The sequence below is a fragment of the Pituophis catenifer genome, unplaced genomic scaffold (genome assembly GCF_029215685.1).
Source record: "Pituophis catenifer annectens isolate HBS135680 unplaced genomic scaffold, rPitCat1.0.hap2 SCAF_2, whole genome shotgun sequence".
In the NCBI taxonomy this organism is placed as follows: Eukaryota; Metazoa; Chordata; class Lepidosauria; order Squamata; family Colubridae; genus Pituophis; species Pituophis catenifer.
Window position 1 is genome coordinate 89,681,022 of NW_027256882.1, and position 13,217 is coordinate 89,694,238.

Sequence of the window (13,217 nt, forward strand, 5' to 3'; positions counted from 1 at the left end):
GCTCCAGATTCCCAGACATCCAGATGCTGGTATTAAATTGCTCAGAGGATATAACCCACAAAGGCCAATTCATTACATACAATGGTTTCATTCCACTGTTATGTAACTATTATTGTGTTTCAATTTTGCCCTGGCTCCAACTGCAGGCACCTCCATCTATAGAACAAGAAAGGATATCTACGATCAGAAACAAACAGGGCCTTAGCGTTACCTGGAATTTTAGGCTTTATGATGAGCTTTTTAATTAAGGTGATATTAGCATTTTAACATGACAACCATGCCTCTTTTTGAAGTTTAGGAAATCTTGTTTTTCCTTTAGCCAAAGCCATTTCCCTCGATGTGCAAAACTAGCCTATTCAGAGATTTAACAATAGGATTGTATTCTGAAATCCTTGAGTGCTGCAAGTGCTAAAGAAACAAACCCAGACAGGAAAGGAGAAGATGCCACATATTGTAAGAGTGTTTATCTTTCCCTGTATCTAATCAATGTCTTTTATTGTTTGATTTGTTGCTTTCTGTCATCTTATAAATATCAAATGTATTGTTTGTTTCTGTCCCCTGTATCAAGACTCCCCCCCTTAATAAAATGTCTTTGCTTTACCCGAAGTATTTGTGCTTAGTACTGCAAAGAGGGGCGTACTGGAGGAAAAAACACTTTGCAAAGGTATATTGTTTCTCTTTCAGATTCAGGGACGAGGGTCTTTCCAGACGCATGCCATTAGAGAGCTGGAGTTTCAAGGGAACTTTAGCACACAAACAGTCCTTGCATTGCAATGGAACACATGTGCTTTTTCACTAAAACAGTTTATACCCTATAGGATTAGGGATGGGCTAACGGGAATTTAACTAAGACAGAATTTAACGAGAGATAAAAATTTCCAATTCTCCCACTTAAAAAAAAAAAAAAAGTTAAGAGATGGTATAGCTTCTTGTGGGTTTCAACTAATTGCTGTTTAAGATCTGATAAGCGTATGGCTGGTTCCCCTGGGCTCCTTTCCTCAATTCTTTTGATCTGACTTTGTTCCTAGTTCACTCTAATGATAAATGCTGCTTCAGGTAACCATTAAATTACTTAATTCAAACTCTAGGAACCATTTATAAGAGAATCAAATTAGATAGATAGAAGTTGTAACTGAATCATTTAACAGCTGGTATTTAAAAGCTTGTTAAAGTGGAATACTTTAATGAGAAAAAAGGTACAGGGGAGATAACTGACTCCCAATTCATCCAAAATAATTTTTTTTCTATTAGTACTGCACTTAATGTATGAAGGAAAGAATTTCATTTTCAAACTTTGTCCTAGATTTTGATTCATTAACACAAGATGTTTCTGTGAGAAGAAAAAAACAGAACACCTTAAAAGAAAATTATGTTTATAGGTTTATTTTAAAGAACAGAACTTTAGCCAATATGTAGCAATATGTTCTTTTGTCTTCCCTACACGCATATGAGCTACTGTTTTCATCCTGGAAATACTTTCTGCAGTAACAAAATAGGAGAATACATGACTGACCTGCAGGTCGCCTAGTCAGATTGAGGCAGTCAGCATGGTAGACTTTGGGGCAGCCTGGTCTCTTACAGGAAACCAACTGCCCACCATCTCCACAACTGAAACATTCATCTTCCCGCTCTTTTGTGACTTCTGTCTGTGACTTGCGCTTCCCATGCCGCCTCTTACATTTCTTAGATTTCTCTTCTGTAGCAGGTGGCTGATTCTGAAGACAGAAAAAAAATTCCAGTGAGCAATTCTTCAGGATGGAAAAAAAATCCTTGTTCTCGTATAACTAGTTTTTTTTTAACTTGTTTAAATAAGGTACATAATGAAATGTATAATCCTAGTTGGTCCATTACTAGGTGTACAACTACAAGGAAAACAAGAATTGCTGTTCTTCTTTTTCTTTTTACTTTGTACCCTCAGCTGTTTAAATAATGCAGAATAGACAACAGGGATGCTACTTTTATCAACTGGAGCAAATTACACAAATAATAGAGGACCACAGCAGTATAAACAATTCCTGTGTATCCAGTATATGTAAGGTTAATACAGCTGCATCTAATGAAAAATATCCAAAGATACAGTTATACCTTTGGTCGTACTCCAAGGAAGCCACTGCAGTTTGGTGCTCCACACTTGCAAACTGTTTTCCCATTCCCCAAACATTCCAGGTTGTAGTTAAAAGTCAGCTCAGTCCCTGGTAATGAAAGAAATCAGTAAGACCTACCTGGATGATAACATACAGGTTTTAGAGCATGAGATTCGGTATCTAATAAAGGAATGGAAGATCAAAAGTCAACGAAACAAGAGCGTTTGTGCAACTTTGAGTTGTGCGTCAGTTGCAGCCTCTCCTGAATTAGGAGTCTCTGCACTCAGTCATTCCAGCCCCAGTCATCTCAAGTTGGACTACTGCAACATACTCTACATTGGGTTACCCTTGAAGTGCATTTGGAAGCTATAGTGATGCAGAGTGCAGTGGCATAGCAATTCTTGGGACTCCAAGGGTGGCCTATGTAACACCACTGCTCCGCAAGCTGCACTAGCTGCCAGCTTCTGGGTGCAATTTGAGGTGTTGGTAATCACTTTTAAAGCATGGGTCCAGGTTACTTGAGGGACGATCTCATCCCACTGGGATTGGCCCACCCATGCTGGGGATGACCACGGTGTTCTGGCTGGCAGGGCCCAGGAGAAGTGTCTTCTCTGCATTGCTCCCCCCCACCGCCCCCAGAGTGAGATCGGTTCCAACCTTCCTGACCAACCACTTGAGCTTAAAGACCTACTAGTTCTGCCAGTAAACTTCAGTTCGAAAGGAGGGGCTTCATGTTGAGATTGGTTGATAGATTAATATCACATCCCACCTTCCCCACCCTGCTCATCCTATTCCTTCCCTCCCTCCCTCCCCCAGCTATTGCATTTTGTATTTTTATATATATATATATTAGTATTTTATTCATGTAGTTTTATCTTGTAATATTGTAAGCCATCCAGAGTTACCCTGTGGCAGGATAGGTGGCCAATAAATTTAATAAATAAATAAATAAATAAATAAATAAATAAATAAATAAATAAATAAATAAATAAATAAATAAATAAATAAATAAATAAATAAAACCAGATGAAAAATTAAAAGTGCTGAGGTAAATCTATTTCTATTGTGTTAGGCAGTATCTACTAGCCTATATCTCAGTACTGTTTCTGAAGTATAGCTGTAACATGTTTTTTCTAACAGAATGACTGCAACACAGAACAGTATCCATGGGTTAGTAATGCAATTATTAGAGATTAATAATTAGTCCCTTTGCAGAACCTAATCCCAGTAAATAAAACATCGGCATTTCTTCACTGTTCCTTTTATACCATTTCTCCCCCTCCTTTCAGAACTCTTTCAGCAGCTACTGTGTTTCCCCAAAAATAAGACCCTGTCTTATATTTTTTGAACCCCGAAATAAGTGCTTGGCCTTATTTTCAAGGAGGTCTTATTATTTTGGGGCACGTGGAGCAAGATAGGGCTCCTCTTACCATGATTTCCCCTTACCCGATTTTCAGCTCTGCATTTAAATATTTTCAGTGAGGGCTTATTTTTGGGGGGAGGCTTATTTTAGCACATGCACTCAAAAGCCCGATTGGGTTTATTATAAGGGGATGTCTTATTTTTGGGGAAACAGGGTACAAGACTTCTATAGGCTCCTAGAGAAGTGCAGCCTTACTAATGCTGACAAAACAGGCAGGATTTCTTTCAGTGGTGGGATCCTACCGATTTAACAACCAGTTCACTGAGCGCGCACACGTGCCAGACAGTTTGCATAGTTTTGAGAAAAGTCACCTTCCGCATTGCAGCCGGCAAGGAAAACAGCTGAGGCGAGGCAATCCACTCTGCTGCCCCGATCAGCTGGGCTTCGGAAATGGAAATATAAGTGAATATAATGCAGGGGCAGGCGGGTGGGCCCACTTCAAAGTCGGAGCGAACCGGTTCGCTCATGGCTGAAAGTCAGAGCTAACAGCTCACCCGGACCAGTGCGAACGGGTAGAATCCCACCACTGATTTCTTCAACCAAATGGAAGAAACACTGGTATCAAAAACTATTCAGGAAAGTAGCAGAGAAGGGGGAAAAGAAGACATGAGGTTAAAAAAAATAAACCTTCATTGTGGGGTATTTAGAGAAAAGAAATGAAGAACCATGCATTTACAGCAAACGGTCCTCTGCCATCTTTCAGGAAATAAATGAGCAGAGGAAATGTAGAGGAAAAAGACAAATTGCAGATGGAGTCAGGATGAGTCAGTTCTGGCTAGCAGAAGGTCCATGTACTCAGGGAACAAACTATCCACCTAAACAACTTATCTCCTAAACACTAATATATTTGTCATAGGTTTTATAATCATCACCAGACAGAAAAGGCTAAGCATTTAAGACACCCCAAATGTTTCTAAAGAGAGCTTTTATGAGACATACTGACCTGCCTTAATATTTACAAGGGCAAACAGCCCAACACGAGTATCTCCATTCACTGACCACTTCTGTGTCTCACAATTTGGCTGGCAACAATGGTTCATGAATCGAGCATAATTGCCCTTTGGTCCAGCATCAATTATTCGATCCTAAAATCACCAAATGGAATAACATCTTTTAAAAACATAGCTTTAATCTTTTTTAGCTGAGACTAGCTTATATGTAGAGCACTTTAAAAAATACAAAGGTGAACAAACTGAACAGTTCAGAAAGCACAGTGAGCAGAAACTTATCAAAGGAGCATTTGTTTTTTCAAGGGTTTTTGAAAAATTAAATACTCCAAATGCTCCAAATACTCAAATGCTGAAACAAAATTGTTTTTATATATCCACCTGTCACTCAATGTACAGCAAATAAAGAAGTTTTTAACTCACCTTGTCCAAGGTCAGCATGTAAAAGTTGGTGATATCATGTTCTTGAGCATAGCGGATTCTGGCCCGACATTCTTCTTCATCTATCAATTCTCCCACATATTCATTCACAAACTCACCCTGAAATTCCCAGGAATGGAAGAACAAGTAAGTGCTCTGATTACAAAACTAGGAAAACAAAAAGTTCTTCATTAATGTCAATATTCCAAGCTACTTTTTTGAGAAAAGTCTGAGGAGGCACCAATCTGTTTCATATTCAATAATATTCTCACTCTTACTATAAGAATAAGCCTACATGCTTTTGAAAATCCAGAACCTATGAGGCTGCTAGAGAGACCCAAGCAGTCTATATATTTGTCACACAGGTAACCAACATAAGTGAAATATAACCAACTTATTTATATAATCAGTAAAAAAAACTTTGCTTTTGAACTTTAGAACTCTTAACAATTTGGAATTGGGCTACATTAAGATTATATATTTATATTATATTCCACTCAAAATCTAAGAAGTCTACATGGGCTTACAGATTACAGTTTCCCACTCTGCTTTTTCTCAGGGCTGCTATTAAACACTTACAAAAACCTGACTATTGAAGCATCTGTAGCAGTGGTGAAATCTAAAATTTGTTACTACCAGTTCTGTGGGCGGGCTTGGTATGTGTGTGGGGTAATATGACTGGGTGGGCATGGCCAACTTTTTTTTTTTTTTTACTTTTAAAACCATTTTTTCTACAACCTCTTCGGTCAAAGAGGTTGTCAAAAAATGCTTTTAAAAGCCTCTGACGATTAGGTAACTCAGCTGGGATCATCAGAGCCTTTTAAAAACATTTTTTGACAACCTCTTCAGCCGAAGAGGTTGTAGAAAAAATGCTTTTAAAAGCCTCTGACGATCCCAGCTTAGCCATGCGATCATCAGAGGCTTTTTTTTTTTTACTTTTAAAAGCATTTTTTCAGCCGAAGAAGTTGTAGAAAAAATGCTTTAAAAAAAAAGCCTCTGATGATTGCGTGGCTCAGCTGGGCATGGGGGGGGGCAGGGATTTTTGCTACCAGTTCTCCGAACCTCCCGCTGCCATCGCTACCAGATCGGGCAATCCGGTCTGAACTGGGAGCATTTCACCCCCGATCTGTAGTACCTGTTATACTAAAACTGGCAAATATTTTAAGGAACGTTTGTTCAATTGCTTCCTGATACAATAATTTAGGATCACGTTATTTATAGCACAGTTTAAGAATATTATGAATATTCAGTAGTAATTTGATGTAACAACATGGGTATCAGAAACAGTGAGCTGCCATAGATAATTTGTGTCTTTTAAATCAGAATTTGTATGACACTGAAAAAAGAAATAATTGACATGGAAAGGCAATTAGTATAAGGAATAGACTGATTTGAGGGATGTAATTTAAGATTCCATTGTTGCATAACGTAACCTCTATGTAGGTAGAAAAAGTACCATGAGAAATAAAACTTCTACCGTGTCTTTATGATGTATATGAAAACAAGAAAACTGGCTTTTTCTTTGTTTTTAGATATGTGGTAACTATAATGAAAATAAAAAAGTACCTTTTTAATGTCTCTCTTAGCTTGCAAACCCCAGCCACGTGCTAAAGTACGGACAATTTCTACTTCTGGATACTGTCTCTTGGTGAAACACTGGTTTTGGCAGCGTTCTCCAGCTAGGCAAACCGCAGGGTGACATTCGTAGAGCAGCATGCGATTAATACACTCTGAATCCAAGCCACAGGGGTTTTCATCTGTAGGCTTGCAGTTGCAGCGTGGTATTTCAGACAAATCTGCTGTGAAGATCTGCACTTTGCCCACAGACCTGTTTACCTACAAGCAGAAATAGACAATTCAAAGTGAACCCCTTAGGAAGTGTACATCTTGAAAACACCACTCAGATGCACTGTCTGGCAGTACGCTGAAATTCAGTGAAAGATAAATAACTTTTGCCAGCATAAATGATGAGGAAACAATGTTGGAATAGTTACTAATTTTTTTTTACAGCTGCAGAAAGTACTTTGTGCTACTTTATTACTACCACTACCAGAAGAAATAGTATATATTTTACTTCCTTTATGTGACCAAATAATGGCTGTCAGATGAGTTGGCCTTCCAATAATATATATGCAAATATTATATCTTTGCTGAACCAGAAGACTCCCTTATACTGAGTTATTGCAGGTTAGCACCAAGTTCAACTCAGTGTAGCTAACAGCTAATTTGCATATGATGGGATGGGACAAAAAGTTTGGGAATCTACTTGTGTGGTTCGTTTAACAGTGCTAGGGTACAATAGCAAAGGCTGCAAGAATTTCCTTCCTTCACGTTATATCCAGGATTGACTTGGTTGGATATTAGGAAACACAGAAATTTAAATCCAAGCTAAGCAAGAAATATATGTACTAGTTGACAGCAATTCCTGATTAAAACTAAAGCTTAATATACAATTAAAGCTTGCAAAAGTCACATACAATCAACGTCATTAACCACTCAATTACATTTAAGGTATCATCAGATCTCTTATGTTGTGCATTCTGACCTTAATGTGTTTGTATGGTGGAGGTTTCTTATCATTCTTTTTGTCTTCTTGTAGCTGACGCAGTTCTTTCTGTGCCTTTAATTCTTCAAATCTTACAGCAGCTTCCTGTAAAGCTAAGTTGAGAATTGCTTTTTTTATTATATTTGAACAGACACTTTTATATACCTTTCTGGCACTCTGGATCATTTCTCCAGATTTTTGTATGAAGAATCATATGTGAATAAATGTGCACTAGGACCTCAAAATAAGGAGGAGGGCATACCCTAAGCTATGCAAAGCTTCAACTCAAATCCATCTTTCCAGCATCAGCAATGAGATATGTAGATCAGGGCAGTTTGGAAAATGAAGTATGTTCTGACTGAACCAAGGAGGAAGTTAGGTTGAATGAAGGTGTAACGTTTGCTTTGTATGGTCAGTGACTAGAGACCCAAATCAATGACAAACCTTCAAGAGTGAGACACATATCTATAGAATATTATGTTGGCTTCACTTCAACAAAATCAAAACAAATATAACATCCTGAACTGCTGCACAAAATTGACATGTTGCATAAGTAACCCACAGGCAGATTCATTAACTATGATAAAAATGCAAATATCAGATTGTCAATGTTTTAGCTTATCTTTGCTCTGAGACCACAAATAATAAAGTAAATTGATATATCACAGTATAAGCCAAGTACTTTTTGATTTTATGATAGTTAAGCACTCTCTTAGATTGGATTGGATTGGATTAAAGTAAGTTACCCTTCTTATAAATGCCATCAACTCCCTTTGCGATCTTATCCTTGCTGCTCACATCTCCTTCCATATAAGGAAACACTCGAGCTTGGTGAGTCCAAAGGTAATCATTTGATCCGAAAAAAAGAACAGGGAATTCACCAATGACATGTTTCATCTTCTGAATGTTGATAGGAATGGTCCTAGGGTGGCAAACCTCAGCCGGCCACCACCTGATGATAAAAAACACAAGCAGTGGTGAAATCTGAACCGGTTTGCTACCAGTTCGCTGGCTGCGCTGCTCACCAAATGCACATTGTGTGCGCAGTGCACACCAAATGCGCGCTACGCATTTAAAAAGCTACCGATTCGGTCGAACCAGTAGTTAAAAAAAGCTACGATCCAACAATCAGCCGTGCTGCGTGGTTTAGCTTTGCTAGAAAGCAAGATTTCCTGCTTTCTAGCGAAGCTAACCCACACGGCACAGCTGATTTTCCCCCCCTGCTGTTCTACTTACCCTCCCAAGCCTCCTTTTGGTGCGTACTGTGCGCACGCACGTGTGCAGTATGTGCCAAAAGGAGGCTTGGGATGGTAAGTAGAACAGCAGGGAGGAGTGGAGATCAGCTGTGCTGTGCGGTTTAGCTTTGCTAGAAAGCAGGATTTCCTGCTGATCATCGGATCGTAGCTTTTTTTTTTTTACTACCGGTTTGCCTAAACTGGTAGTTTGTATCACTACCAGTTCGCACGAACCAGAGCGAACTGATAGCATTTCACCCCTGAACACAAGGTAAAGTAATGAAGAGATGTGTCTACCGCAACTTCTCTTCTCAGATACGCATCATCTTTGCTAACTCAGTCACAATAGGACAAGACCAGATGCTTTACATCAGACGTGTCAAACTCGATTTCATTGAGGGCCACATCAGGGTTGTGTTTGACCTTGGGGGGCTGGGGTGGGCGTGGGTGCCTGTGGTGGCCCAAGCGCTCTGTCAGTGAAAATGGGCTCCCAAACTCTGTTTTCGCTGCAATGATCGCAGGCGGCCCTGAGTTCTGTTTTCACTGGCAGAGGGTTGCAGGAGGCCGTCGCAGCCAAAAATGGGAGCCCATTTTTGCTGGCAGAGGCACCGCGGGCCAATCCTTTGCTTTTTCCAGGACAGCCCCATGGGCCAGATGTAAGCACCCCATGGGCTGGATCCGGCCCGCAGGCCTCGAGTTTGACATGTTTTACATGTTCCCCACACAATGTGAAAGCCTCAGCAGGAAAAACTGAGGATAAAACATACACGTGTGTTAAGGTAGCTTAATTGTCATTTCAGGTAGTTCTCGACTTACGACCTCAATTGAGCCCAAAATTTCTGTTGTTAAGTGAGAAATTAGTTGTTAATTTTGCCCCACTTTACGACCTTTCTTGCCTCAGTTGTTAAATGAATCACTGCTGTTGATAAATTAGTAACCTGGTTGTTAAGTGAATTTGGCTTCCCCATTGACTTTGCTTGTCAGAAGCTCGCAAAAAGGGATCACATGACCCACGGACACTGCAACCATCATAAATATGAGTCAGCTGCCAAGTGTCTGAATTTTGATCACATGACAATGGGGATGCCGCAACAGTTGTAAGTGTGAAAAATGGTCAGAGGTAACTTTTTTTCAGTCCTGTTATAACTCCAAACAATCACTAAATGAACTGTCGTAAGTTGAGGACTACCTGAACTATAAAGATGGTGGTGATTTCTTCTTCTAATGGACAGACTCAGAGTATATCTGAGACAAAATCAGTAATTTAGGTGTAACATGAATTGCTTCTTTCACTCACCTGTAACGCCCCACTTTCACCCAGACCACTTCCTTATAGTGTGGCTTCTTGCCAGCCTTGCAATCATTACAATACCAGCTCCCTTCTGGCATGTCAATGCTCAGACACTCCCGATGGAATGCAGCAGGGCATGACTCGCAGCACAAAAGGCTACCACCTATAAGGACAAAAGGGGGTTATAACAGTCGTCAGAACCAAGTTACCATTAGTAATAGGATTTATAATTAGAGGCCTTAAAACCAATGTAACATGCAGGTATTTAATACTACAACAACTATTTGTGCAGAGATGCCCTTGTAGAACTGGGATTGCTTTTTAGACTGGCCAGCATCTTTCATCTAATTGTATACCACAAATAGTTCACAAGATAATAAAGGAATCAGGGAGGAATCATCCCTATACTTTTCAGAAAAGATGCAGAGAAAAACTTAACAGATATATAAATGAAGCTTCTGCACAATCAAGCCCTAAGTCATCTTAACTTCTTATGCTGAGGTTTAGTTTTATCAGACTTTGCACGGGGATAATATCTAGGATATTTTTGCTTTATTCTTCTGATACACCCATCACAAATTCCCTCTCCTATCTTCAGAGGTGTCTTCCAATACAACAACAAAGAAGTCTTCATTAAAATATATACAATGCATCACATCCAGCAAACAATGCATTACCTTCTGAGCAAACAAAACACCAGCTGACATTTACATGCTCATGGTTTCTACAGCCTCTTCGCGGGGTAAAATGATTGGGGCAGATAATGCTGTTGGAAGCAAGTATCACTGTCCCAGCAGCAAGGCAGAAATCATTTGAGTGGTATGCAACAGGGCACCGCACACAACGCATCAAGCGACCTAAACAGAAATATATTGAATTGCAGTTCTAAAAATTAATATGTCTGGGAAATAATAAAATTCAAATTTCAATTTTAAAAAAAGTCCATTGATTCTTTAAATGTCTACAGATAAAACCCACATCATGCTCCAAATTTTGGCATCTCTGAACTGACTACATAAAGAAGTCCCCTGTATGTACCTTTAGATGCAGAAATATTAGCTGGGTTAGCAGCATGGCATGTCATACAGATATGCAGTGAGCAGCGAAAGCCCTTGTTCTGCATGACTGTGGGAGGATATTTCTGTATACATTCTTCATGATAGTATTTGCCACACAGAGGAAGTAAACAACGCTTTGCATTCTCCCCACTATTCTTGCATACAAAACATGTGTGAACTCCTAAAGGAGAAATCAAGAACAAGAGATACAGGCATTCAAATACAGACACAACAACAAACAAAATTTATAATTAAGATCAGAGAGAAGGTCTCAAAAGAGTTCAAATATATTCTAAATCAGATGACCACAAGGCCATCTGTTCCCCATAGGAAAACCACTTGTTTGCAACAAGTTCAAACACTTACCTAAGAATATAAGAACCTAAGCAATGCCCTGCTGGATTAGACCCCCTGGACTATCTAGTCCAGCAGTCTGTTCTCACAGTGGCCAGCTGACTTTACAAGGAAGCTCAGTAGCCTCCATCAGATATTCTTCAGGGGCAGTCACAATGCCATCAAGGCTAACAGCCATTTGTTCCCCATGCTTTCCATTAATTGGTCCAACCCTTTTTGAAGGCTGCCAAGCTGACAGACAGCAACATTTGATAGTAAGTTCTTTCCATCCATCCAGTACTGTACCTGTGGAACACTCAGTGCAGATAAACTTGCCCTTCGGCATTTCTGAGAGCCCGAGGCACTGCAGGTGGAAAGCACCACAGCACTGAGCTTCACACAGCAACAATTCACCTGGCTTTTCACAGATCTGCATGTAAATGAACAGTATGTCACCATAAGCTGTTTTTTTTTTTGTATGTACAATAATATACAAAACTCCAGTTGAAACTTCATTTGGAAACATTCAACAATACTTTTTTCTGAAGTATACAGATTCTTTTGTAGAAATATAAGCAATTTAGACTATTTCAATAGTTAAATTTAAGTCCATCCTACAAGGCAAAATTTAGCTTGATTCCCGTATCCCCTTCCCCCAGCAAATGTGTTTACATGCATTTCTTATCTACCATAAAGTCAATAGGAAAACATTTTATACACTGAAATATAAGGGAGCTAGTTCCCAAACAGAGAGGTCACTAAGCAAATGAATAAGAAGAGGAGACATTTATTAGGCAGAGGAATTCAACAGAGAGGAGGAAAGAGGCAGAAAAGAGGGAAGGGAAAAGTGGAAAAGCGGAAAAACTGGAGAGACTGGTGATTGATTGCTGCTTCTGCTGCTGACTGCTTCCTGGGTGTTCCTGTGTTTGCTTGCTTAATGTTTCCTAAGTAATGTGGAGTGTAGCTGGAATTCTGTTTGCTGCGGGTATAGGTAGGGCATCTTTATAGGACATACAAGGAAGCCAGTTACTCAGAAACCAACTTTTTAAATTGTTTGTTGCTTATTGGAACATAGAGACGGTGAGGAACCTGCTCTCATGACTTGCAGAGGATGTGTCGTATTTGGGGTGTTTTTTTTCCCCTTGAAGACAAGTACATGCTATAAGTGTAAACTGACTGCTCCTCTGAAAGAGAAGGCCAAATTAACTATCACTCGGGTTATCAGGGAAGATGGAGAATTTTTAAATTAGGCGCAGGAAATAGTCATACTGGGATCAACAAGACTCCCAGAAGCAGCTTACTGAAAGAGCAGAAATAATGGAACAATTCCCCAAAACTTTTACAGGTAGTCCTTCACATATGACCGGTCCCCTTAGTGACCATTCAAAGTTACGAGAAACATCCCAAGAGATCTTACGACCTAGTTCTGAGGTTGTGACATCCCCTCACTGATGGTCACATGACCATATTTTGAGTGTCCAGCAACCAGCCCACATTTACAGCAGTTTGCAGCATCCTGCAATCACATGACTGCATTTTAGAGTATGGGCGAACTGCCTTTTGACCATCATGACATATGAGTGTGATGGACAGGTTCCATTACGGTTGTATGTCGAGGACTACCTGTACACCTGCTGAAAAATATCCCTTCCTAACGATCTACATAGGAACAAATGATACAACTTGTCAGAGCCTTGAAGACACTACAAGGTGCTATGATATACTGATAGATTGGGTGAAGGGAATGAAGAAACAAGTGTTTTTTCACCCCTTCCTGTTGTAGAGCATAGCCCAGTAAGAAAATAATAATAATACTGGACGTGAACAATCTGTCACGCAGATAGTATAGAATGGAAGCAATTCTGATACTTCCAAGGTAAA

The 13,217-nt window shown here is 39.7% G+C and overlaps 1 protein-coding gene across 1 annotated transcript in view; it reads right to left on the reverse strand.

Annotated features, from left to right (window-relative positions):
• NSD1 (nuclear receptor binding SET domain protein 1) overlaps positions 1 to 13,217 on the reverse strand; it is a 68,871-nt gene that overhangs the window by 2,121 nt on the left and 53,533 nt on the right. The window contains exons 12-22 of the mRNA XM_070937151.1: positions 11,643 to 11,766; positions 10,984 to 11,184; positions 10,623 to 10,802; positions 9,952 to 10,108; positions 8,166 to 8,371; positions 7,420 to 7,532; positions 6,441 to 6,710; positions 4,878 to 4,994; positions 4,451 to 4,592; positions 2,086 to 2,192; positions 1,514 to 1,715 (exon numbers count right to left, since the gene is read on the reverse strand). Of these exons, the coding sequence (XP_070793252.1) occupies positions 1,514 to 1,715; positions 2,086 to 2,192; positions 4,451 to 4,592; positions 4,878 to 4,994; positions 6,441 to 6,710; positions 7,420 to 7,532; positions 8,166 to 8,371; positions 9,952 to 10,108; positions 10,623 to 10,802; positions 10,984 to 11,184; positions 11,643 to 11,766 (1,819 nt within the window). The remainder of the gene's footprint in view (positions 1 to 1,513; positions 1,716 to 2,085; positions 2,193 to 4,450; positions 4,593 to 4,877; positions 4,995 to 6,440; positions 6,711 to 7,419; positions 7,533 to 8,165; positions 8,372 to 9,951; positions 10,109 to 10,622; positions 10,803 to 10,983; positions 11,185 to 11,642; positions 11,767 to 13,217) is intronic.